This window comes from Podarcis cretensis (assembly GCF_951804945.1).
Source record: "Podarcis cretensis genome assembly, chromosome: 1".
NCBI classification, from domain to species: Eukaryota; Metazoa; Chordata; class Lepidosauria; order Squamata; family Lacertidae; genus Podarcis; species Podarcis cretensis.
Genome location: NC_137170.1, coordinates 126,391,827 through 126,416,926, shown reverse-complemented (window position 1 = coordinate 126,416,926; position 25,100 = coordinate 126,391,827). Strand labels below are relative to the sequence as shown.

Below are 25,100 nucleotides of genomic sequence, written 5' to 3'. Positions count from 1 at the left end.
TTTTTTAAACAGCCTTAGGAAAATTAGTCAGAATTTCAATGCTAATTCTCCTAAGAAACACATTTTTTTGTAAGCTGTTTCAACCAATATACATATTTTTGGAACATCTCCTCATTCTAGGGTTGTCATATGTCTGGAATTTCCCGACATAGCTGGGACTTAGCCCTCGTAAACAGTAAATCTGGACGTATGGCAACCCATGTCGGAAGTGTAGATTTTGGTGAATTTTCTTAAAAATAGCTCAAAACTTCTTTTTTGAGATTTTGCAAAACAATCTCAACAACTTTGGCCAAGAAGAAGAAAGAAGAAAGAAGAAAGAAGAAAGAAGAAAGAAGAAAGAAAGAAAGAAAGAAAGAAAGAAAGAAAGAAAGAAAAAGAAGCTCAACAACTTTTGTGTCTGGATTTTCACTCTTTGAAATATGGCAACCCTACCTTATGCAATACATTTCTGTATGTTATTTACACTAATATAATGCATTTTTATTCACACTTTCCTGTAATATATAGGGTTGCCATGCTTCAGAAAGTGGGCCGAGGTTGCTGAACTCTTCTTTTTTGTCAACAACAAAAATGAGGTTTTGAGCTATTTTTAATGGCCTCGCACACATTGTTTGGAAAACTGCATCACACATTTTGCAGAAGTGTGACTTTCAAAGGGTGGCTGAAATGTACCCAAGGATGAGGCCAGATTCACTTTAGAGGCAAGGACATTCTCTCACGCCCCTGCCACCCATGGACCACCAGCAGGGTTACAATGTATAATATAGTAATTATGAGAGGAACAATGGGTTTTGTATTCCGTGCCAGGAGCAGAGAAGATAATGATTCCCTATAAGTTGCTGGTTTCTTACTGAAGTTTGGGAAAAAGAGTGGCAGTGTTTTAAATAATCCATCCTCCAAATTACCCTCTCTTATCTGAAGTGACAAAAATTGGAATAGAGGGGAAGGAAAACCTATGCCAATATTCTTGGGACTGTGAGATTGCTGATGCCACTGCTTCTATAAAGAAAATTCAAAATGCCCAGGATTAAATGGAAGGAAAACAAGTTTTTTTTAAAAAAATTGCTCAGAAGCCAAACGGAAGATAAAACAAGCCATATCAGGCTCTATCAGAGAAGCCCATGCATGCACGTCTAGAGCTGCAAGGAACTTTCAACATTGCATTACATTACTCTGTACTGTTACTGATAAAGCAGCACAGATCTAGAACTCAGGTATTTTGAGTTTGCCTTATCAAAAGCAGTGACTGTGATTGCCTGCTTAGATGTTTGCAGCCAGAGAACTGGGCCGGCTGTTTCAGTGTGGAAAATTCAGCCTTGCTACCACCATCAACAGCTTCTTGGCCTTTATTATCCTCTCAGGGCTGCCACTTCATCACGCTGCAATGATTTCTGCCTGCCGTGCAGCTGATTCGAGGCACAGAGCCCTCCTCTATCCACAATCTTTACCTAGAACTCCATTTGCCAGCAGACACTATTACCCTTATTGCCAGGCATCACATCCCTGCCCCACAACACCCATCTCTGGAAAACAGCTTCATAGTAATGCACAGAATGGTGAGAGAAACTACACAGCAGCTTCACAGTGCATAATGTTAGCGGAACATGCTGGGAAGAGATAAAGCTCTAGGTAGCAGACCATGTTTGAGCAGCAGAAATGTGTGCAGCTATTGTTCTGTCGCAATGTCATGTTTTAGCTGCTTAACTGCATTCTGCCCTCCCAGTCTCAACGGGCAGCAGCCAGCACTGTCCACGGGTATGTAAACAAAACAGCAAACAAATATATAATAAATAAAATAATGCTTACAAAGAACCCTTTAATCAGACTTTTATCAGGCATTCATAAAAGCACTGCCAGACGATGGCAAAGTAGAGGGGGGAAATAACTATTTGTGGAAGTGAAGAATCAAGGAAGTCAAAGGACGTCAGCTTCTTGCAGTGCCTCCTATTGAGAATAAATTAAACGAAACAGCTGATATTCTGTTGCATGACCAAGGTCATTCCAATCACGGAGATGAAGGAAAGGAAATCTTATTTAATGGTGCTGTGAAAACCCACAACAAACTGTTCGCAAAGGAGCAAGTGAAGTACCCAGGAACCAACTCCCTCAGCCCCTAGTCAAAATGCAACAAAGTCAATCAGTTAAATATTTCAACCTAATAACACGGGTTTCCCCTAAGCGACTTCATATACAGACTTGGCTTATTTTTCCCGATTCTTGTTTAATCCATTCTCATCATAGCTAGATAGAGCCACATTCCTATTTTTAAATGAAATTGTAAGTGAAATACCCCTGGGAGGGGGTGTTTTTGATGTACAACACACATAGCTTTAAATCTCAGATAATGTAAAGAGAAAGAGAGAGAGAGATTAAAAGTCATGAGGGATTTCCCCCCTTTCTCTCTCTCTCTCTCTTTTTATCTAGTCAGAAATATATTTTCCCATTATGTAATGCTGTCAGGAATTGATAACGCTTGTCATAACAGGTCTACATTCTAATTCAGTGCACCGCTATCTTTTGGAAATGCGCTGCCACTGATTATGGAACAGTCCGTTGGCACCTATTATATTTAGAGGAAGGGTTATTTATGACATTTCCACCCTTCGTTTCCCTCCAAGGAGCTTAGGCTGGTGCTTTCTCCTCACAACCACCTTGCAAAGTAGTTTATTCTGAGACGGAGGTACTTCTAGAAAATCAATGACAGAGACGGTGATTTGGTGGCATTCAGATCTGAAAACACAACCTGGGATGTAGGAACTTCTTTCTGCTTTGGCGATCACTCATAGCCGAGTAAGATTGTCTTCCATGAACATGGTCTTAAACAGTGAGACTGTGGAGGCCAATTTTGGATCCACACGTCCTTCCACAGTGGGGACATTGGTTTCCAGGTGGGAGTTGATTATGGTGAGAGTTTGCCAAACGTGCCTCCCACACCTTCCTCTAATCATGTTTCTCCCTTTTGTCCTGAGTTTGAGCGTCTTCAAAGCCCATGACACCTTTGGTAAAGGCTGTTCTCCAGTTGGAGCACTTGCAGACCAGTCAGTGTTTCCTAGTTGTCGGTGTTTATACTATGTTTCTTTTTAGATTTGCCTTGAGAGAGTCTTTAAACTTCTTTTGTTGACCACCGGCATTACGCTTTCCAGTTTTAAGTACAGAATATAGTAGTTGCTTTGGAAGACGATAATCAGGCATCCGCACAACATGACCAGTCCAACAAAGTTGATGTTGAAGAATCATTGCTTCAATACTGGTGATCTTTGCTTCTTCCAGTACACTGGCATTAGTTCGCCTGTCTTCCCAAGTGATGTGTAAATTTTTCGGAGATGCAGTTGATAGAATCTTTCGAGCAGTTGGAGATGGCGTTTATAAGTGGCAAATGTTTCACAAGCAGACAGTAAGGTTGGTAGTACAATAGCTTTGTAAACAAGCATTTTGGTTTTGCTGCCGGAGCGCAGAGGTGATCACACTAGCTTAGGGATACCAGACATTCCCAGTTCCAGGGACAGTCCCTGGATTTGCAAATCTGTCCCCAGACAAATTCCACCCCTGGAATGTCCCCAGATTTGCAAATCTGTCCCCGGGAAATGTGGCAGCGGCAGCCTCAGCTGCCTGGAGCCAGCCTGGTAGCGCAGTTGGCTCTGGCTGGTTTCAGGAGCTGCTCGCTGCCATAGCGCCCACCATTTCCCCTCACCGGAAGTCCCCATATGATGTGTCTTCTGCTCAACACATCATATGGGGCCTTCTGGCGAGGAGCTCCTGAAACCAGCCAGAGCCAACTGCACTACCAGGCTGGCTCTGGGCAGCTGAGACAGCTGGTGCTGCTGCCACTGCCAAGGGGGAACCAGGGACGTCCGGCGGTACAGATCTCCTGCCCCCTTCCCCCTTTGTTTTGACTGATGGGGGAGGCTCAGGAGTTGTGGGCGGCTGACCGTTGCCTAGTTTTTTAAAAAACCTCTGTGCATTTATGTTTCACAGGGTGTGAAAGAAGGGCTTTGCACCTTTATACAATATGCATGTGTGCTTGGGCCCAGGGTCTTTTGCCTCACCATCCCCACTACTGACTCCCTATTGCTACTCAGCTTAAAAAAAATAATGTGTCCCCGGATTCATTGAAAAAAATCTGGTAACCACACACTAGCTTCAACTATTGCCCTGTTCAAATCCAGAAGTACGACACAAGCTAGCTCCATCCTGAATCACCATCTGTGTTACCCCCGCCATGAGTTGGAGGGTGACTGTCTGAAGAAGGGAGCTGCCAGTATGAACTGCATGTTGTTGAACTTTGAGTAATCAGTCTTCTAAATCACCCGAGGAGCCTTCCTGTGCATTATCATCATTTATTAAATCTGTATACTGCCGTATACCCACAGGTCTCAGGGCAGTTCACAACATAAAATCATATTATATAAAACACAAAATACATAATAAAAACAAAAACAACCAAATAACTGCCCCCCTCCCCAAAACATTTAAAAAGAACATTGGATATCAATTTGTCAAAGGCCTGGTTAAAGAGGAATGTTTCTACCTGGTGCCTAAAGGTGTACAGTCATACCTCAGGTTGCGAACGTGATCCGTGCAGGAGGCATGTTCGCAACCCACAGCGTTCGCAGCCTGAAGCACTGTGTCTGTGCACGTGCGTGACGTGATTTGGTGCTTCTGCGCATGTGTGTGATGTCAATTTGCATTTCTGCGCATGTGCGAGCGCGAAACCCGGAAGTAACCTGTTCTGGTACTTCTGGGTTCGGCATGGTCCGCAACCCGAAAACACACAACCTGCAGCGTTCGTAACCTGAGGTATGACTGTATAATTAAGATGCCAGTTGAACCTCCTTGGGGAGAACATTCCACAAATGGGGAACCACTGTAGAAAAGGCCCATTCTCATGCTGACACTCTCTGGACCTTTTGTGGAGAAGCTAAAGTAAAGGTAAAGGACCCCTGGGCAGTTATGTCCAGTCGAATTCGACTATGGGGTGTGGCGCTCATCTTCGCTTTCAGGCTGAGGGAGCCGGTGTTTGTCCACAGACAGCTTCTCCGGGTCATGTGGCCAGCATGACTAAACCACTTCTGGTGCAACGGGACACTGTGATGAGTGCCAGAGCGCATGGAAACGCTGTTTACCTTCCTGCCGCAGTATTACCTATTTATCTACTAGCGCTGGTGTGCTTTCAAACTGCTAGGTTGGCAGGAGCTGGTACAAAGCAATGAGAGCTCTGTCCCAGAAACTGGGACAAAGTAACGAGAGCTCACCTGTCACATGGATTGGAACTGCTGACCTTACGATTGGCAGGCCCAACAGGTTGGTGGTTTAGACCACAGCGCCAATCGCCACACATGGAGGAGGCACATAAAGAAGGGCCTCAGAAGATGAATGAATGAATTTTATTATTTCGGTCACAGACCAGTTTCAGCCCACATACAGTATCAAGTAAATCATAAAACACGATAGGGATACATTTGAATTTGCAATTAGGTATAACAGGGACAATACAGATATAGCAGCAGTTAAAAATATATATAAATTAAAAGTTAGTCACTATAATAATAATAATAAATAATAATAAATTTTATTTATATCTCGCCCTCCCCAGCCGAAGCTGGGCTCAGGGCGGCTAACAACACTAAAATAGTGCAACATTATAAAAACATTATAAAAATTAATTAAAATCAAAATTGATGGCAACCATAAACTAAAGTTTTGTAAAGATTGCCAAAGGAGGGAGTCAGGCTGTGCCCTGACCAAAGGCCTGGTGGAACAGCTCTGTCTTGCAGGCCCTGCGGAAAGATATCAAGTCCTGCAAGGCCCTAGTCTCTTGTGACAGAGCGTTCCACCAGATTGGAGCCACAGCCGAAAAAGCCCTGGCTCTAGTTGAGGCCAGCCTAACCTCTCTGTGGCCTGGGACCTTCAGGATGTTTTTATTTGAAGACTGTAAGTTCCTCTGTGGGACATACCAGGAGAGGCAGTCCCATAGGTATGAGGGTCCTAGGCCGTATAGGGCTTTGAACCTGATCCTGTACTCCACCGGGATCCAGTGCAGCTGGTATAGCACCGGATGAATGTGATCTCACAGCGAAGACCCTGTAAGGAGTCTCACTACGGCATTCTGCACCCGCTGGAGTTTCTGGGTCAGTCTCAAGGGCAGCCCCACGTAGAGCGAGTTACAATAATCCAGTCTGGAGGTGACCATCGTGTGGATCACAGTGGCTAGGTCAGGGCGAGAGAGGTAAGGAGCCAACTGCTTAGCTTGGCGGAGATGAAAAAATGCCGCCTTTGTTATAGCTGCAATCTGCGCCTCCATGGAGAGGGAGGTATTGGAGATTACACCCAAACTCTTAACGGACAGTGCTGGCACTAATTGCACCCCTGCAAGAGATGGGAGTTGCCCCCCCCAATCCCATATCATCCTGTCCCAGCCAGAGGACCTCTGTCTTCGAAGGATTTAACTTCAACCGGCTCCCACGTAACCATCCAGCCACAGCTTCCAAGCATCTGATCAGTGTTTCTGGGGCTGAGTCAGGATGGCCATCCATCAACAGATAAAGTTGGGTGTCATCAGCATACTGATGGCAGCCCAGCCCAAAACTCTGGACAAGCTGGGCGAGGGGGCGCATAAAGATGTTGAAAAGCATCGGGGAGAGTATCGCACCCTGAGGTACTCCACACACCAAGGAGTGGCGCAATGACAATTCCCCCCCAAGCGCCACCCTCTGTCCCTGACCAGAGAGAAATGAGCGCAGCCATTGAAGGACTGTGCCCTGGATCCCCACGTCGGCAAGGCGGTGGTCCAGGAGTTCGTTATCGACCATGTCGAAGGCTGCTGACAGGTCTAGAAGAATCAGCAGCCCCGACCCGCCTCGATCCAGCTGCCTGCGGAGATCATCTGTTAGGGCGACCAGAGCCGTCTCGGTCCCATGACCAGTGCGGAAGCCGGACTGGAATGGATCCAGAGCTGATGTTTCATCCAGAAACCCACCAAGCTGTTCAGCAACCGCTCTCTCAAAATTATGGAATGGAATGTGAGAAATCCATTTGCACCTAACTGGGATATTGTATTATTTCTGTTTGCCTATAGCCACCCCAAAACACAGGAGGTTAAAAGAAAAAAAGCAGCGGGGGAAACAAAGTAAACATCATAAAACCCTATGAGATTACACGGCATGTGCAAGAGGTGAAAGTCACACACACACACACAGTGAGGATGGTACCTTATTTAAGCTCATTTATCTTATTGAGCATGGCAGAGACACGGATTCTGAGCATGCGTGGAAGGACTAACAGGAGGGATTAGCAAGCATTAAAAAGCTTCTAATTTGCTTTGGAGCAGGGATTTCTGCATTTTGAATATGCAGAAACAAACATAAGTGATGCACGGTGTATTTATGAACTGGGGCATAAATGTGCAGCACTGGTTCGTGGCAGCTCAGGATTCTCCTGTGCAATACCTTCAGCAGCTCTGCAAATACAATTTCTGAGTTTATCCGTAGCCGTTGCTAACATAACATAATGTTGCAGATGAGTGGCTACATGATATTATGAGGAAACAAGCAAAGCACAGCAGCCTAAGGGGAATGGATACATTATAGTGTGTAGAGCGTGAGACTCTTAATCTGAGGGTTGTGGGTTCGAGTGCCATGTTGGGCAAAGGGTTCCTGCACTGCAGAGGGTTGGACTAGATGACTCTCATGGTCCCTTCCAACTCTACAATTCTATACGTACATATGGGTTTATCTATATATCTTTAAATATGAAAGCCTCTGCACCGAAGTTGGTCCCAAGTTCTTTCAGTGATTCTTGTCAATGTAAATCCTAAAACAGGACATCCATTCATTGCAAAATAAAATAAAATTAAATAACGGTTATTTGGTTTTACAAATATAGAATTATAACAGTACAATACAAAATAAGGTAAAGGTAAAGGTACCCCTGCTCGTACGGGCCAGTCTTGACAGACTCTGGGGTTGTGCGCCCATCTCACTCAAGAGGCCAGGGGCCAGCGCTGTCCGGAGACACTTCCGGGTCACGTGGCCAGCGTGACAAAGCTGCATCTGGCAAGCCAGAGCCGCACACGGAAACGCCGTTTACCTTCCCGCTGGTAAGCAGTCCCTATTTATCTACTTGCACCCGGGGGTGCTTTCGAACTGCTAGGTTGGCAGGCGCTGGGACCGAGCAGCGGGAGTGCACCCCACCGCGGGGATTCGAACCGCTGACCTTTCGATCGGCAAGCCCTAGGCGCTGAGGCTTTTACCCACAGCGCCACCCGTGTCCCACACAATACAAAATACATATCCATACAAAATACATATCCATATTTAGAGATTTCTTCTAATCTCTGAACTTCCCACCTTCCCCTCCATGAGTCCTATTGTCATCCTTTTCAACTGCATATTATTTCATAATCAGTGTTTTATGTTCTCCATTTGTCCATAATATTTGCTACATTACAAGTGTTATTGTAATCCTGCAAGTGTTTTCATCTGCTTACAGCGGTCGCTTAGATAAATAATAATTTCTGCCCCCATTCTATGTTGAAGTTTTGGTCTTTTTGGTTCCTGAGCTTTCCTGTCAGTCTTGCCATTTCGAAATGGCATTCATTGCAAAAATCACCCCCCACTTCCGGAAACCCTAAGAGGCAGGGGCACCATCTGGGGGGTGGGGGTTTCCGAGGGGCCAGAGCCGGCCAATACTTTGCAAGAAGGGGGATCGCTCCCCCCCCAAAAAAAATTTATGTGGTGATCCTCAAAAGGATGTTCCAGGACAAAGATGCTTAGCTCTGCTAAGGGAGGCAGCATGGCGAACCATCTTGACCAGGGGTCAGCAACCTTTTTCAGCCATGGGCCAGTCCACCGTTCCTCAGATCATGTGGTGGGCTGGACTATATTTTGAAAAAATAATAATGAACAAATTCCTATGCCCCACAATAACCCAGAGATGCATTTTAAATAAAAGCACACATTCTACTCATGTAAAAACACCAGGCAGGCCCCACAAATAACCCAGAGATGCATTTTAAATAAAAGGACATATTCTACTCATGTAAAAACATGCTGATTCCCGGACCGTCCACGGGCCGGATTGAGAAGGCGATTGGGCCGCATCCAGCCCCCGGGACTTAGGTTGCCTACCCCTGATCTTGACCCTGGCTTGTCCCTTTGAGGATCACCAGAGCAGCTCCCCAGAAGGCACGACGGCTATCTCCTCCTGGGATGCACAGGGCAAAACGTCTTTGTTGCAAGTATGCCTTTCATAAGGTAAGGCAGCTGGTAGTGGGTGGGTGGGTGGGTAGCCTGCCTCGACTGGGGTTGTGTGTCACATGTGTGACATCATGCATGTGCTACAGCCCCCCCCCAATGTTTGGTACAACTTGGTGCACCTGCTAAGAGATTTCACACCTTCCTTCCTTTCTGAAACATTTCTTCTTTTTCTTCCAGAAAGCCTGGAACTCTCTAATAGCTCACTCCAGCCTTTTATTTATTAAGCTGCTCACGCCAATAATAGTACTACAAGCTGGAGCTTGCACTGCTCCTGCTGTTTATTTATTTCCTTCAGAGCAAATTATAAGACATAGTGCATTTTCAAGCTATGCGCTTGTGGACAAACCAAACAGCTTTCATGTCAATGTTCATTCACCATATAGTTGAGATCTTTCATTAGTGAAAATGAGGCATAAGACAACTCATGTAAAACATGGCCTCAATTCATTAAAAAGGAAATTAAAACATGGTGCCGGACAGGAACCGTCTAAGAAGTCGGCAAAATGTAAGCTGTTCCTTTGGAGCAGGTTGATCTTTTTTTTTTTTATAATAATTTTTATTGATTTTCCAACACAAATTATAAACAAAACAACACACACAGAAAAACATACAAAAACATACAAAAAACATATAAACATGTATAATTTCAAACCCTCTTTTTCATTAACCTTGCTTCCCGGACTTCCCCATACCTCCCCTTTTCTGCATCCTGTTTTAAACTTTTTTTCCAACAACTTCTCAGGTCAATCAAATAATAACATTTTCTTATTTTAGTTTCATTCCCATACTTAACCTTTGGAGCGGGTTGATCAGCCAAATATCATTGTGCTCATTTGATGATCTAAAGAGCTACCTAAGAAGAAGAGCTCTGCTGGATCAAGATCTGAACACAACAGCCTTCCCCTGGCTGGCGATTCCCAGAAACTGGTCTTCTGTCTCTGACAGTGGAGGTACAACATACCTTAGCTCTACGAATCTCTCTAATTCTCCTTTAAGACCACCCAAGTTGGTGGAAATCACTCCATCTTGCTGGAAGTGAACTCTGCAAGTACCATCTTTTGACTGTCCTGTGGGTGGTGCTGTGGGTTAAACCACAGAGCCTAGGACTTGCCGATCAGAAGGTTGGCGGTTCGAATCCCCGTGACGGAGTGAGCTCCTGTTGCTCGGTCCTTGCTCCTGCCAACCTAGCAGTTTGAAAGCATGTCAAAGTGCAAGTAGATAAATAGGTACCGCTCCAGCGGGAAGGTAAACGGCATTTTCGTGTGCTGCTCTGGTTCGCCAGAAGCGGCTTAGTCATGCTGGCTACATGACCTGGAAGCTGTATGCCGGCTCCCTTGGCCAATAAAGCGAGATGAGCACTGCAACCCCAGAGTCGGCCACGACTGGACCTAATAGTCAGAGGTCCCATTACCTTTAATCTTCCAAAACTCAGCTTAATTGGGTGGCCAAAGTTTCGTAGTATTCTACTCTAGGTACTTCCTAAGACTTCAGAATACCAAGTGAGTTTTTAAAAAAGCAACCACTTCAGCCCTTTGAAGGACAGATTCAATATCATAAGCTGTCCTTGGAAGTCTCACTAGTTTCCTATGTGGTTTTCTATGTGGCAAAACTGTAGTTCAAGGAATAAAAGGCCAAAACCACCTTGGGCATGAAGAGTCAATGGATTGTCAGGCTATGGGGGATCGGGTCCCCCCCCCTCGGTGGCAGTAAATAAGCAGATCAAACGAAAGGAGTGTTCTTACCAGTTAGTTTCTTTAATAATCACAGTGAGAGACAAAGGAATGCATATCTCTCTAGAAATGGCTGTTGCTCCCAGTAAAGGTTCACCCCCTCTGTCCCCATTAATCTATGCCACTCCTATGCCGGGTAATGTGAACTTGTTGCCACTGTGCTCTCTGCTCTATCACTCTCAAAGCCCGTCTAGTCTGAGGCGAAGGGGGGTGGGGTCAGGAATGCTGTCCAAGGATACTGAATCGGCTAGCAGTCTCTTTTGGCGTTCCCTCTTCTAGCTGTTCCTCACACAGTATTTCCCAGCTTTCCCGCTTTGGACTATGCCCCTCTGCAAACCACTGTTCTAAATCAATACCGTCCTCCTGCCCTTGGGAAGGTTCAGGACAAGGGGGGGGGCGGGTTCTCACAATTCCTCCTCTGTCAAGCCGCTGACATGGATACAGGCTAAAAATAAGAAAGTGGTGTTACAAAATGTTTCTCAATATCAGCCTGGATACTTAATTAAAAGGAATATTCTCTATGGTTCCCACAGTCCGCCAATGTGCAATGGGGCACGGCAATGATTCATGAGCACTATGCACAATAGCATTGTATAAAATTATCGCGAATGTATGGGATGTACACACATAGCGATCTATGTGCCACTCAGAGGCTTACCTAGGCTCCCTTGCGCCCTTGGCCAGGAGTTGTATCAGTGTCCCCACCGTTCCTTGCACCCTTGGCAAGGATATGTGCCTGGCCATCCACAGCAGCTGAGGAATGGTCTCAGAACAGTGACCACATGGCGGCATGTATAGACTCTGCACACTAGGACAATTGTCTGAAGTGGGCAATGATGTTCATGATTCCTTTTCAGCAGAGGCGCCAACTACAGGCGGCAGAAAGGGCTTCGTCCCCCTCAATATTTGTGGGCAGGGGACTGAGTCCCCCAATACTGAGGGGGCCACCATCCCCCACCACTGCCAGGCGAGCACTTGTGCAATGGGTGGGGGCAGGAAGCATGGAAGGTGAAGATCACCCTCTGTGCCCCCATCTCCCACTGCTGATTGGAGAGTGCTGGCGTCCTGGGTGGGAGTGGGACACGTCACATGACACCAGGTCCCCTCAATGTGTGGGGGACGTTGGTGCCCCTGCTTTTTAGATTCCTGAATGAGCTGCATCTCAGTGTCTTCTCTTGTGCTTTGGAATATATATGTTATGTGAAATTCCCCACCCACTAATAGCATTAAGAAAAGAGAGTGTGCCAGATTTACCTTTTATCCTAAAGCAAAGTTACAGGCCGTTATCATTTTTCAATATCTTAGCAAAAAGGTTTGACACATAGTAATTTTTAGTTTTTTTAAAAAAAAACTCCTTAATTTGAAGGGACACTGTCAGGTAGTTTAAGCTCAGAATGTGACCTACTTTTAAATGTTACAAATTACAATCTAGGACAGGCTTCCTTTTCAGAGTTTTGTTATTTATTACTAAACATGACAAAGGAACACCGCTGACAGCAAGAAGGCTTTGGATCAAGATTCTCATACATTTGTTCAATTGGGGAGGAAATTCCCACCCAGATGGAGTAACCTAGAATACCTCTGCGAGCTAGAAAAGCGCAAAGCCTTCATTTCCAACAAGTATTCAAATGGGACTCCTCTACCCTCAAGAATTTCTAAATCATGGATGGGGAACCTGAAGTATACCTGAAGGAGCGTCTCCACCCCCATTGTTCACCTCAGACACTGAGGTCCAGCGCTGAGGGCCTTCTGGTGGTTCCCTCACTGTGAGAAGTTAATCTACAGGGAACCAGGCAGAGGGCCTTCTTGGTAGTGGCGCCCACCCTGTGGAACACCCTTCCATCAGTTGTCAAGGAAATAAACTACTATCTGACTTTTAGAAGACATCTGAAGGCAGCCCTGTTTAGGGAAGTTTTATTGTATTTTTAATATTTTTTTGGAAGCCGCCCAGAGTGGCTGGGGTATAAATAATAAATTATTATTATTATTATTATTATTATTATTATTATTACCCGTGGTGCTGTCGCACCCCCCCCAGCAGTAGATAAGCAGAACAAAGAAAAAGGAGTCTTCTTACCAGTTAGAATCTTTAAAGATCACAGTGAGAGAACAAAGAACCCATCTCCTAGGAATGTCAGTGCTCCCAATGAAGAATTCCACCCCCTTACGTCCCTAGTCACCCATGTCACTCCTATGTCTTGTAACCTGAGCTTGTACTCTCTGTGCTTTCTGTTCTGCCACTTTCTCAGCCCTTCTTGACCTTGGGGAGAGCAGATGAATGCTTTCCAGAGACAGTGAATCTGTTAACTCCCCCCCCCCGTGTTTCTTCTCCTAGCTGTTCCTCATCCAGTATTTCCCAGCTTCTGCCTTCTGAACTATGTCCATCTACAAACCACTGTTCCAAATCTATACTGTCCTCCTGCTCCTGGGAAGATTCAGAATCAGGAGCAGGAACTGGGGTTGGCTCCCACCATTCTTCCTCAGTGCAGCCCTCCTCAGCACGGTCCCTGACAGGTGCTTTTGATACTGTCAAACTACAACTCCCATCATTCCTGGCCATTGGGCATGCTGCCTGGAGCTGATGGGCCCCAGATTCCCCATCCCAGATCTAGAGGGAGATAACCTCCATTTTCCTGAATGGTTGATCCTGTCAGCACAGGTACCTCCCCATGCCTTAGTGAGCAACTAGGGGAGCAGGTGGTATCTCCAAGGCCAGGTATGGACCAGGGATGTCCATTTGCTGATCTGCAATGGAAAGAGTTAGGTCCACAGTAGCAAAACACCTTTATTTCCTTGGGAGCTTGCCTAATTTCTGACTATGGGGGTTTCCCTTTTGGGACCTGAATCAGGGCTGAATGCCCCCCTAAAACACACAAGGAGCTTGATGAGACTGACACAATGCATTTTGAGATCATGTTCTGTCAAAAAAGGATACTGATCAATGACATGGCCTATATTTCTTAGAGCAGAAAGTATTCCTATGTGATTCCCCCCCCCCCAGTAAATGTAACTCAAAATCTGAAATAAGCTGGACAAATCTCCAAAGTGTTCCCAGCAAAACAAACACACCAAGGACCTCTTTTATAGATCCCGAGCGAGGAATCGGAAGACATCATTTCAGGGATGTTATCAAAGAGAAAATGTTGTTTCCTTGTATAGTAATCAGCAATATGAGAGGCATTAAAATCCACTGAGCTAAAGTGCAGAGGCAGCGTCCATAAAATAATCTCTAAATACAATCAAAGCAACGTAGCAGATAAGACGAAAGCTACGAACGGTAAGGAGCCCAGGGTTTTGTAAATGTTTCTAAAACCGAGGTGTGAACTTCTCATGAACCTTGGTATTATTGTTACCTAACAAATAATTTGCAAAGTGTTTGGCTGTTTTTAACACAGATTCTTAAGTTTCCCAGTGAAGGTTATTCCGTAAAAGCTGTACGGGAAGCTGGATGCCACATTCTGGATTTCAAGATGCAGGTTCAGAAGAATGCAATCACCATGGATGAAAAGATGGCACACCATCAGGAGTGAGGTCTTCTGTCTGGGAAGTGGGACTTGCTCCTGAATAGACATAGTTAGGACTGCAGCCTAAGAGCAGAATCCAATAAGCTCTAAGTACAGTGGTGCCCCGCAAGACGAACGCCTCGCAAGACGGAAAACCCGCTAGACGAAAGGGTTTTCCGTTTTGGAGGCGCTTCGCAAAACGAATTTTCCTACGAATTTCCCTACGAATTTCGCAAGATGAAATGTCTTGCGAGTTCCTGCGGGTTCCCCCCCCTTTCCCCCCTTTTCCTAAGCCGCTAAGCCGCTTATCAGCTGATCCGCTGATAAGCCGCTTAACAGCTGATTGCTAAAAGCCGCTAAACCGCTAATAGCGCTAATCCGCTAAGCTGTCAATGGGCTTGCGTCACAAGACGAAAAAACCGCTATACGAAGAGCCTCACGGAACGGATTAATTTTGTCTTGCGAGGCACCGCTGTATTTGAGAATGCAAGGCGTGCAATCCTACCCTTCTCCTTAGGATTATCTCTGCTAGCAGTAAGAAACCGTCAACAACACATTGGGTGCAAAGGATACAAAGCCCCATGGATCCCCTGAGGGGGTCTGATTCAAGGGGGCAGGGGTGCTAAAATATGTGAGGGGGTAGGTAAGCCCCACTTGCACCACAATCACATGAGGTGGTGCACACACACCATTCAAATGGCCATGTCTAAGAACTTTGCGGGGGCCCTGGCCCCTCAAATATTTTATGGGGGGCAAAGACCCCTTGGCTCTTAGGAGTGGGCTCCTATGAACGGAGGCCAATCTGAGGGTCTCCTAGAGCTGTTTCAGCAAATAATGAGGGGATGGTATTACTCCCTTTTGCTGTGGCCAGCATGAGCTACCAGGTTGTGAAAGGCAGCAATGGGTTCCTCACTCTGTTCCCCAGTTCCCTGGTGCCCGGGATTTTGATTGCTCTGTAACCATTAGTACTGATATTTCTACTCTTGAGCCCCACTTATTGGATCAGTCCAATTATTTCTGAACTCTGCGTCTTGACAAGCTGAAGCCATAATTATGCTTTTATAAATATCCAGCACAAAGGTCCTTTTGAAACAAGGAGACAGATTTTTTTTTAAATGACGCACAAACATAGCCTATTGTTATTTGCACCGCACATCACAGATAGATGGCGAACACCTTGCTGTCTCACAGGGCCAGCAGAATCTTAATAAGTGAACCTCGGCACATGCCAAAAAAAATAAGATGCACTTCATCTTTCCATTGTCTGGCATGCCAAAAGGCAGAAGCCAAGTGTTTGGCTTCAACATCTCCTCTGAAGCTAACAGGGTCTTGCCTTCACAAAACTCCATTTCGCCAACACAAAGGAAACCACAAGCGGAAGCAATTATACATCCCTTGCCATGTTTTTAAATGATAACACTCCAAGTATTCCTATTCTCAGCGCTAAAGTCAAGCTGTGACAATTTGCACAAGCACTTAAGACTCCTTGCAAATTAGTACAGCAGATCTGAAATGAAATGAAGACACAGCTCTCCGCCCGAAAAGACAACAGTCGATAAGACCTTAAATAACATTTACATATTATATGTAATATTTCAAAAAGTGCTATATTAAGCTTGAACTGAGGCTATATTTTACTGGAGTTTCTAGACAAATTAAAGCCATTTGTCATTTTTTTAAAAAACACACCCCACAAACCACACCACAATCTGTTCTAAAATATCTCATTAACTTTGCATCCAAAGGCAAATGTTCTAATGCGTATTTCTGCTCGGTCTGAAGACTCAAACAGCCAGAAAAGAGCTATAAGAAATTATTGGTTTCAACTTCATGACATGCTGGTCTCTTCCTTTCTTTTTTATTGAGTGAACTTGAAGCACTGTGGATGCTGCCTTGATTAACACAAATGTATACGAGGCAGGCGGTAAGAAAAATGGCAGCGATGTTTGGGGGAGTTTCCTTGTTAAGATGAAAGGAGGTGTCAGATTTAAAAGCAGCGCTGTCAACTGATTAATGATTTTTTAATCTTGGATTATTCTGGCTTTTAACTGATTAATTGCGGCACTTAAATTGCATGGAATTAATTTAAGCATTGCAAACTCAATAAGTGCATGTATTTTGGGGAACGTGACGGAAGGCAACTTTTAACCTGAAACCTGAGATAACTCACACTTCGAATGAACTAAGGCTATTCTTCACCGATGGAATATCTCATAATTTTTCCAGCATATTTGCGAATGGAGAATACACTCCATCTCAGTGACATCACCAAATAAACAAGTTCAAAGCTGGTCAGTATTGTGTAAGGTCCAGGTTTAAAAGCCACTGAGACATTTCTGAGCTCTCTCAGTGATAGTTACTTGGTTAGGAAGAGCCAAAGAGGTCTGTGGGCAGCATAAGGACACACAGAGAGAAATATGATTCAGTTTGTATTCACTTGAAGGGAAATCTTCCTAAATTCCACTTTGTGAAACAATATGTGGACTGATAGTTGCACTGCTCTGAATTTTGCAATGAAGTTCTCCAACCTAATAATGTATGCAAAATTGCATATACAGTGGTACCTCTGGTTACGTACTTAATTCGTTCCGGAGGTCCATTCTTAACCTGAAACTGTTCTTAACCTGAAGCACCACTTTAGCTAAGGGGGCCTCCTGCTGCTGCCGTGCCACCAGAGCACGATTTCTGTTCTCATCTTGAAGCAAAGTTCTTAACCTGAGGTAATATTTCTGGGTTAGCGGAGTCTGTAACCTGAAGCGTATGTAACTTGAAGTGTATGTAACCCAAGGTACCACTGTATGAGGGGAAAGTGTGTACAAATGCATATAATCAGCGACCAATCCCTTGACTGAAGCTTGGAATCCTCCTTAAGATAACCCTTCATCACCAAGAAAATAGATATAGAGATGTAGAGATATAGATAGTGAACTAAAGATGCAACCACCTATGGTTTCAATTTCACAAATATAGCCAAAGGAAATGTGTCCCTCCAGCAAATAAAATAAAATACGGTAATCTCTTTCTTCCTAGGGTAGCATAGGGTTAACGCTTACCTGCATAATCCGTTCTTGCGTAATGTCCATCTTCTGACTTTGTAGTGGTGGTTGTGTTATCTGAAAGACAAAACATGTGTTCTGTTTTGCTACGTTCTGCTCGGGTATCTCCTGCTCTGGTAAAGTGTTGTCTTGTAGTTTTAAATCACGGCACCAGGCCGTACCCAACAAAGTTGGCCTGTTCTCGTAAGGACTTCTGCTTGTGGAACAGAATGCCTCCTCCCTCTCTTCCCTGAACCTCCACCCCCCAGAAAAACAATCAGTTGGGGGTTCCCCCCACAAGCCTTTGGAGCAGATTAGGGGGATATGGGTCACACACATGAACACAGAGGAGATTCAGTGGAAGTTCCACGGTGGAAATGGAAGTCCTCGCATGAATTCCTTGGACTTCCTTGGATACAACCCATAGCTCCCACAAGCTAACTTTACTCTACCAGTGAATATTAACATTGTTGGCAAGCAGCAAAGGAAATGGGGGCAATTCGCAGGCCCCCAGCTGGCTTCAGCCCACTGGCCGGTGTGCCGGGCGAACTCCAGTCCTTGGTGCAGTATGAACCTGCAACCTGAGCTTCAGAAGCTAGGGCACGCTACTCAGCAGAGTAAACGCTGTGTAAACAGAAGTGGCAGGAGAGGCTGCGTGAGCATATTTACAAGCAGTTTATTCAGCGTACATCAGGACAAAGGAAACATGTCTGATCTCCTTCGTGTCCAAAGCAAAGCGGCAAAAGCTATACACAAACGGAAGTTCCCAGCATCCTGTGCTGCAGTGTAAACAGATATGTGACACACAACAATCATGCCTGTTCCTTAAGGTGGAACAGAATATCCCAACAAACATAGGGACAGTTCATATGCCCTTCTTGCCTACTTCCTGTGGGATGTAATCCATTGGTGCAGTCCAATGTAACATTCTGTCAGGGAGAATTTGGAGGAGAAAGTGCCAGAAGAGGCGGAGCAGGGGATCGGGGATGCTGTGGAGCCCTTCCACCGCCCAGGGACAGAGGAAGCGGAAGAGCGGGCGGAGATTAGGCATGAGGAGGAAGGGCTCAGGGATGTTGCAGAGCCCTTCCATTGCCCAGAGGCCCGGGAACGGAGCTCAGACTCTGGAAGGGAGCTTTCAAATCAGCACAGACAAGGAGGGAAATGAAACGTAAGGGTCAAAGACGTCTCGTGTGATTTCCCCGTCTCCTTTGTTGGTGGGGCAATCGAAGGAAGCCACTCCCCAAATCTGACTCAACGGGTTCGGATGCATAATCCTGAACTGTAGCTGTTTCTTGTACATATGTAATAAAAACTGTAAATATTTAGCCAACTGTGCTGGGGTGTTAATGTGAAGGGGAGACACCACCTTTACACATTCCTTGTTTCCCTAGAGTGGGCACAGGCAGGGGGATGTCCAGTCAGTATAACTTCCTGTTCCATTGGTGTGGACTTCTTCCCCCTGCATGTGACCTGGGAGATGGGTGTGGCTGACTCCTTAAAAGAACCGAGTCATGCAGACATTTTCTCATTCTGTTTTGTCTTTCTATTGTCTTGCTGTTCTCTTGTTGCCATGCTGCTCTCCTGCAGCCATTTTGTTGTTTTAATGTAATTTTGCTGTCCGCTGGCTCTCAGCCAGCAACACATGAGTTCAGTCTCCCTAGGAGATGAACTCACTGTTTCTTTGTGTAACTACCAAGTAAAGCCTGCCTTTCAGGGATCGTATCGTGAACTGAAATGTGAGTAAACTTTTTGCTACTTTACTCAGAAAGACTATTGTGTCTTTATTCTTTTAAGAGGGATTAAAGGGGACGCCAGGAAATAATCTTAACTACGAGATTCAAGGGACGCAGGTGGCGCTGTGGGTTAAACCACAGAGCCCAGGATTTGCTGATCAGAAGGTCAGCAGTTCAAATCCCCGCGACGGAGTGAGCTCCTGTTGCTTGGTCCTTGCTCCTGCCAACCTAGCAGTTCGAAAGCATGTCAAAGTTCAAGTAGATAAATAGGTACCACTCTGGCGGGAAGGTAAACGGTGTTTCCGTGTGCTGCTCTGGTTCGCCAGAAGCGGCTTAGTCATGCTGGCCACATGACCTGTACCCTGGCTCCCTTAGCCAATAAGCGAGATGAGCGCCACAACCCCAGAATCGGTCACGATTGGACCTAATGGTCAGGGGTCCCTTTACCTTTACCTTAAGAGATTCAAACGAATATGCAAACTAGCTTCCAGTTATATTGAGGGGAATTTGCTCTGCTACATGACTTCACTAGCGTGAGTGAAGGAAGGATAATACTTATCCAATATATCCTTTCCTACTATCCTTAACATCCCCACACTTCCTTGAAAATCCAGTTCAAATGCTTCAGCAAAGCTACTGGTATAGTCCTGACAAGAGTGCACCACCTCAGATAAATTAGCTGAAGTGGCTCGAGGTTAAACACGCCCCGAATGTGTGAAGCTGTCATGTACATGGTTTTTTTTTTACCACAGATGCTCATTCAGCGCATAATGCCACAGGCATGAGGTCTGTACCACATGCCTTGCTGAATGCTTGAGTTGGCTCAAAAACATATGTATTGAGGGTTGCTCAAAGAAAATACTCCTATTCACTGTAAAGGAAGGGGCTTTTCCATTCACTTGAAGAGTAGTCTCCATGGTCACAGATATCTGTCTGATTGTTTAACAAAAGGCAGAATAATGGGTAAAGTCAAATATCTCCTTAACAAATACATACTTTTTCAAAAGCAATACAATGACATAATTGTGAAATTATATATTTTATACTGTTATAGGTCTGGCTTTTTTACTTTTAAAAAAAGAAGAATCACTGGCATTTTCAACAATCACATCCATTAAAGAAGAATGGATTAAAAGAAGTACATAAAGAGATAACAAAAAAAAATTAAGCATTTTAATATGTAGGTGTAGAAGATATGACTGGGTCTATGTGTCTGTAATGACCTTCAGCTTCAGGGGAGATGTTAAAGGGGGGGGGGATAGTTTTAGAAAATAGTTAAAAGGCCTGTTTTGTGACTCTTCCTGCCGCCTGTCCTAGTGCCTGAAAAGAAATTAACTTTTTAAAAATGGCAGAACAAAATCACTGCAGTTTTGATACAGTGGAAGAAATCACTGGGATAAAAAAGCACTTTTTTAAAAAAAATAATAATAATATCAAAAACGAAGCCCTTGCCCAAACCCCAAGTGGACGTTTTCTTAAATTAAGAGGGCATCTGGCAAGTTGTCACACTTCCAAGAATGGACCATCTGCCTCTGGGATTATGAATGAAACGAAACAGAAACCCAGCGGGGCTGTGGATTCCAGTATAGGCAGCACATACAGAAGATGACTGCATACCTAGTAAGGGCCAATGAGTTCAGCAGGGCTTTCCCCCAAGTAAGCTCAACTGAAACCTGGAATGCCTCAGGTTGAAAAATGAGGGAGCTGCTCTTTTGCTTCCAGGAGCGGAGAGGTGTTCATTTTATGCTCCTTGCAAGCTACAAACTGAGAAAATCCAAATCCTGTGCTCAGAGTAACCTACCGTACTTTTCCGTCTATAAGACGCCCCCGTGTATAAGTCCCATCGCTGGCAGAAGCTGCCAATCACCCGCACAAATGCCGGAGCGTCAGCCAATCAACACCACCCATTGACACAGCAACCAATAACATGCACATTAGCCACTGACAGCCGCGGCAGCAGCCAATCAAACACCTACCCTATGCACGATCCATGTATAAGACACTTTTTAGCATGATTTTTAAAGAAAAAAGCATAGTCTTTTACATGGAAAAGTACAATATCTCTGTGCTCTGTGGTGGGGGCGTGACTGACGGTACTGCCCCTCCAACCTCAGCCTGCCCCCACAAGCCTGCCTTCTTATTTACAACTGCTTTTGGTTGAAATGACCAGGATCGTTAATAATAATAATAATAATAATAATAATTATAATTATTATTATTATTATTATTATTTATTATTTATAACCTGCCCATCTGGCTGAGTTTCCCCAGCCATTCAGGGCAGCTCCCAGTCGAGTTTTAAAAACAATACAGCATTAAATAGTAAAAACTTCCCTAAACAGGGCTGCCTTCAGATGGCTTTTAAATGTAGGGTAGCTGCTTATTTCCTTGACATCTGATGGGAGGGTGTCAAAGAGACTTTGACCTGACTGTTTACAACCAGTCCTGGGGCTGACCTTGGATGTCAGTTTTCTCCTACTCCTCCTCCATCCTTGCGTAACTCTTCAGGGGGATGTGGGTGGCACTGTGGGTTAAACCACAGAGCCTAGGGCTTGCTGATCAGAAGGTCGGCGGTTCGAATCCCTGCAACGGGGTGAGCTCCCTTTGCTTGGTCCCTGCTCCAGCCAACCTAGCAGTTCGAAAGCACATCAAAGTGCAAGTAGATAAATAGGTAGCGCTCCGGTGGGAAGGTAAACGGCATTTCCGTGTGCTGCTCTGGTTCACCAGAAGTGGCTTAGTCATGCTGGCCACATGACCCAGAAGCTGTATGTGGGCTCCCTCGGCCAATAAAGCGAGATGAGCGCCGCAACCCCAGAGTTGTCTGTGACTGGACCTAATGGTCAGGGGTCCCTTTACCTTTACCTTTAACTCTTCAGGAAGGAAGATGGGGACAAAACTAGAGGGAGTGGGCTCTACCTGTCCGTGGGCCTCCTTCTCTTCCATCTTGCCAGTACCAATGGGTGCATAAAGAAGTAGAGATCTCAATTCTGACAGCACAGTGGGAAACTGTTTTAACTGCTTTAACAATTTATGGACCATAAATTGAGGCTCATACAGTAATAAATAGTATTTAGAATATACCGGACCCCATTCTGGTTGTTTAAAAAAAGGACTAGCTAACGTATCTAACCGCTGCAGATGTAATAGGGATAATGCTTCTCTAAAACATATGTTTTTTTCCCCATTGTCCTATATTGAAAGATTTTTGGCAGAAAGTATCAACAAAACTGTACGGAACAACTTTGCAGTTACAGAGCAAATTATCCTCTTGAACTATATGCCCAGCACATGGGACCTTACAAGAGGTCTATACGAGCAGATTCTCTATGCCCTTACCAGAGCAAAAAGACTGATACGGATGAAGTGGAAAAATAAAAATGCGGCTCCTTTCTATGATTGGATTGAAGACTTGTACAAACTCGCAACATATGAACAACTTGCATATAAACGCAGACTTGCCATGGACAAATTCAATGATATCTGGAATCCATTCTTACAAATGCTGTAATAGGTTAAGATCTGGTGAAGTGCAGTAACAACTTTGTAAAATACACAGTTTGGGGTTTTCCCCTTCCCCCCTTTATTTCCCCTTGTACATGGGTTCTGTTTCTCATTCTAGTTCTCTTTTATTTACGTCTCACCATGTTTGGTGCACATATAATTATGCGTTTTTTTGAATTTTCAATAAAGATGTTATTTAAAAAACCACAAATGGGTGCCATTCAGAAAGCAACCAGCCTAATCCAGTAAGCAGCCAGTGTGATGGCATAGTTGAGGGCACTACTGCTTTCCCAGCTTACAAACACAGCTTGTTGCTAGTGCTTACTGGTGGGAAAGGCACAGGAATCTTGGGTCTCTACAGGCATGTAATGGCAAGAGCATCAGGTTGGCTCTGTCATGCTACCCCACCCCAAGCATCTCTCACCTTGTAAGGGACAGTGTCGGACTGTTTGGAAGCCAGGAGAGCACTGTCATCCCTTTGTCCCCCTCAATAATTTTTTTCAGGGGTGAAGACCCCCCCCCCAGTGTTGACGGGCATCACTATTTAAATGGCCTGTGTGATTGATTGTGTGGGCTGGTGCTTGCCTGGGCCCCTGCTGCCCTAATACCATATTTTTCCATGTATAAGAAGATTTTTATATATGTTAAAAATTGGGGGGTTGTCTTATACATGGATAGTGCAGAGGGGGGATGGGCGATTGGTGGCAGCCGCGAGCAGGAGACTGTCAGCGGAGATTGGGCGGGTGATTGGTGGCTGTGGCAAGGCCTGCTGGTGATTGGCTGCTGCTGTGGCAATTGGGAGGGTGATTGGCGGCTGCTGTCGGTGAGTGGGCAGATGATGGGTGGCTTCAGCGAGGCGTGCGATTGGCAGCGGCAGTCAAGTGGGTAAGCAATTGTGGGCAATCCCCCCCCCAAACTTAAGAATTCTGGGCAATCTCCCCCTATTTCCTTAATTGGGGGTCCCAAAAAATAGGGGTCGTCTTATACATGGAAAAATATGGTAAATGTTATCACAACCACCAGATGAGATAAGATGTCGAAATCTAAAGCAGTGAGAGCTGTTAGTACAGAAGAGCAGAATTCAATCAGGCAGAACTTTACAATGGATTGTGGTTCTGGTCAACAAAGATACACCCCCATCTCTTCGATGGGACGTGTAAGAAGAATCTAATAATAAAGCAGTTTCTTGCTTCCATTCCCCCCGCCTTTTCTTTCTCTTTCACTCATACGAAAGAAAATAATAAAAAAAAAGAACAGGGACCACTCCTGGAAATGAATTTTGCTTGGAGCATTACCTTGACATCGACCCAAAGACATGACTTCAATTTTCTCCTGTTTCTGGCATGACGCTTCTTTGATCTGGCACGCATTATCATAAGATTTCCCATCGGAAGCACAGAGAGGATTGAAGTTGGTCTGAGAACAGTCAATGTTGCACACGCACCTGGAAGGATGAAAAAAAGGCGAGCGTAAAACTCAAATAAAAAAACCAGCTATTAAGAATGGGTAATAGCTCCATTCCCGTTTCTGTAAAGCAGAAATGCAGTAAAACAAGGTTTGCAATGGTAACTTGACAGGAGTTAAGTAGCATCAAATACAGTTTCCCAGACTTGGGCCTTCAGCTAGAATTCCCACTATTCCGGACCACTGTTCCAGCTAGCAAGGGATGATGGAAGTTGGAGTCCAAAAATAGTTTGGGAAACTGTGATCTAAGAGAACAGAAGAAGGATCCTGCTGGCTCATACCAAAGGCCCAGGTAGGCCTGCATCCTATTCTCAAAGTAGGCAACCCAGATACCTATGGGAGGTCTTCAAAAGGACTTCAGCACAACAGCAACCAGAGGCTCAGATGTGTAAGAACTTTCCAATCAGTGCTGCCCAGAGAGAGGACCTCTTTGGTGGTAGTACCCATACCTGTCAACTGTCCCAGAAAGAATGGGACACCTCCCTTTCTTCTTGTCAAAAGAAGATGGCCAACTGTCATCTTTTGTGATGTCTCTGCAGAGACATCACCTTGCCAACAAAGGTCCGTATTGTTAAAGCTATGGTTTCCCCAGTAGTAATGTATGGAAGTGAGAGCTGGACCATAAAGAAGGCTGATTGCTGAAGAATTGGTGCTATTGAATTATGGTGCTGGAGGAGACTCTTGAGAGTCCCATGGACTGCAAGAAGTTCAAACCTATCCTTTCTTAAGGAAATCAGCCCTGAGTGCTCACTGGAAGGACAGATCGTGAAGCTGAGGCTCCAATACTTTGGCTACCTCATGAGAAGAGAAGACTCCCTGGAAAAGACCCTGATGTTGGGAAAGATTGAGGGCACAAGGAGAAGGGGACGACAGAGGACAG

At 45.0% G+C, this 25,100-nt stretch overlaps 1 protein-coding gene across 1 annotated transcript in view; it reads right to left on the bottom strand.

The window, feature by feature from the left end:
- The window catches only part of TMEFF2 (transmembrane protein with EGF like and two follistatin like domains 2), a 244,754-nt gene that overhangs the window by 30,357 nt on the left and 189,297 nt on the right, over positions 1 to 25,100 (bottom strand). The window contains exons 6-7 of the mRNA XM_079981791.1: positions 24,052 to 24,200; positions 17,541 to 17,600 (exon numbers count right to left, since the gene is read on the bottom strand). Coding sequence (XP_079837917.1) covers positions 17,541 to 17,600; positions 24,052 to 24,200 — 209 coding nt within the window. The remainder of the gene's footprint in view (positions 1 to 17,540; positions 17,601 to 24,051; positions 24,201 to 25,100) is intronic.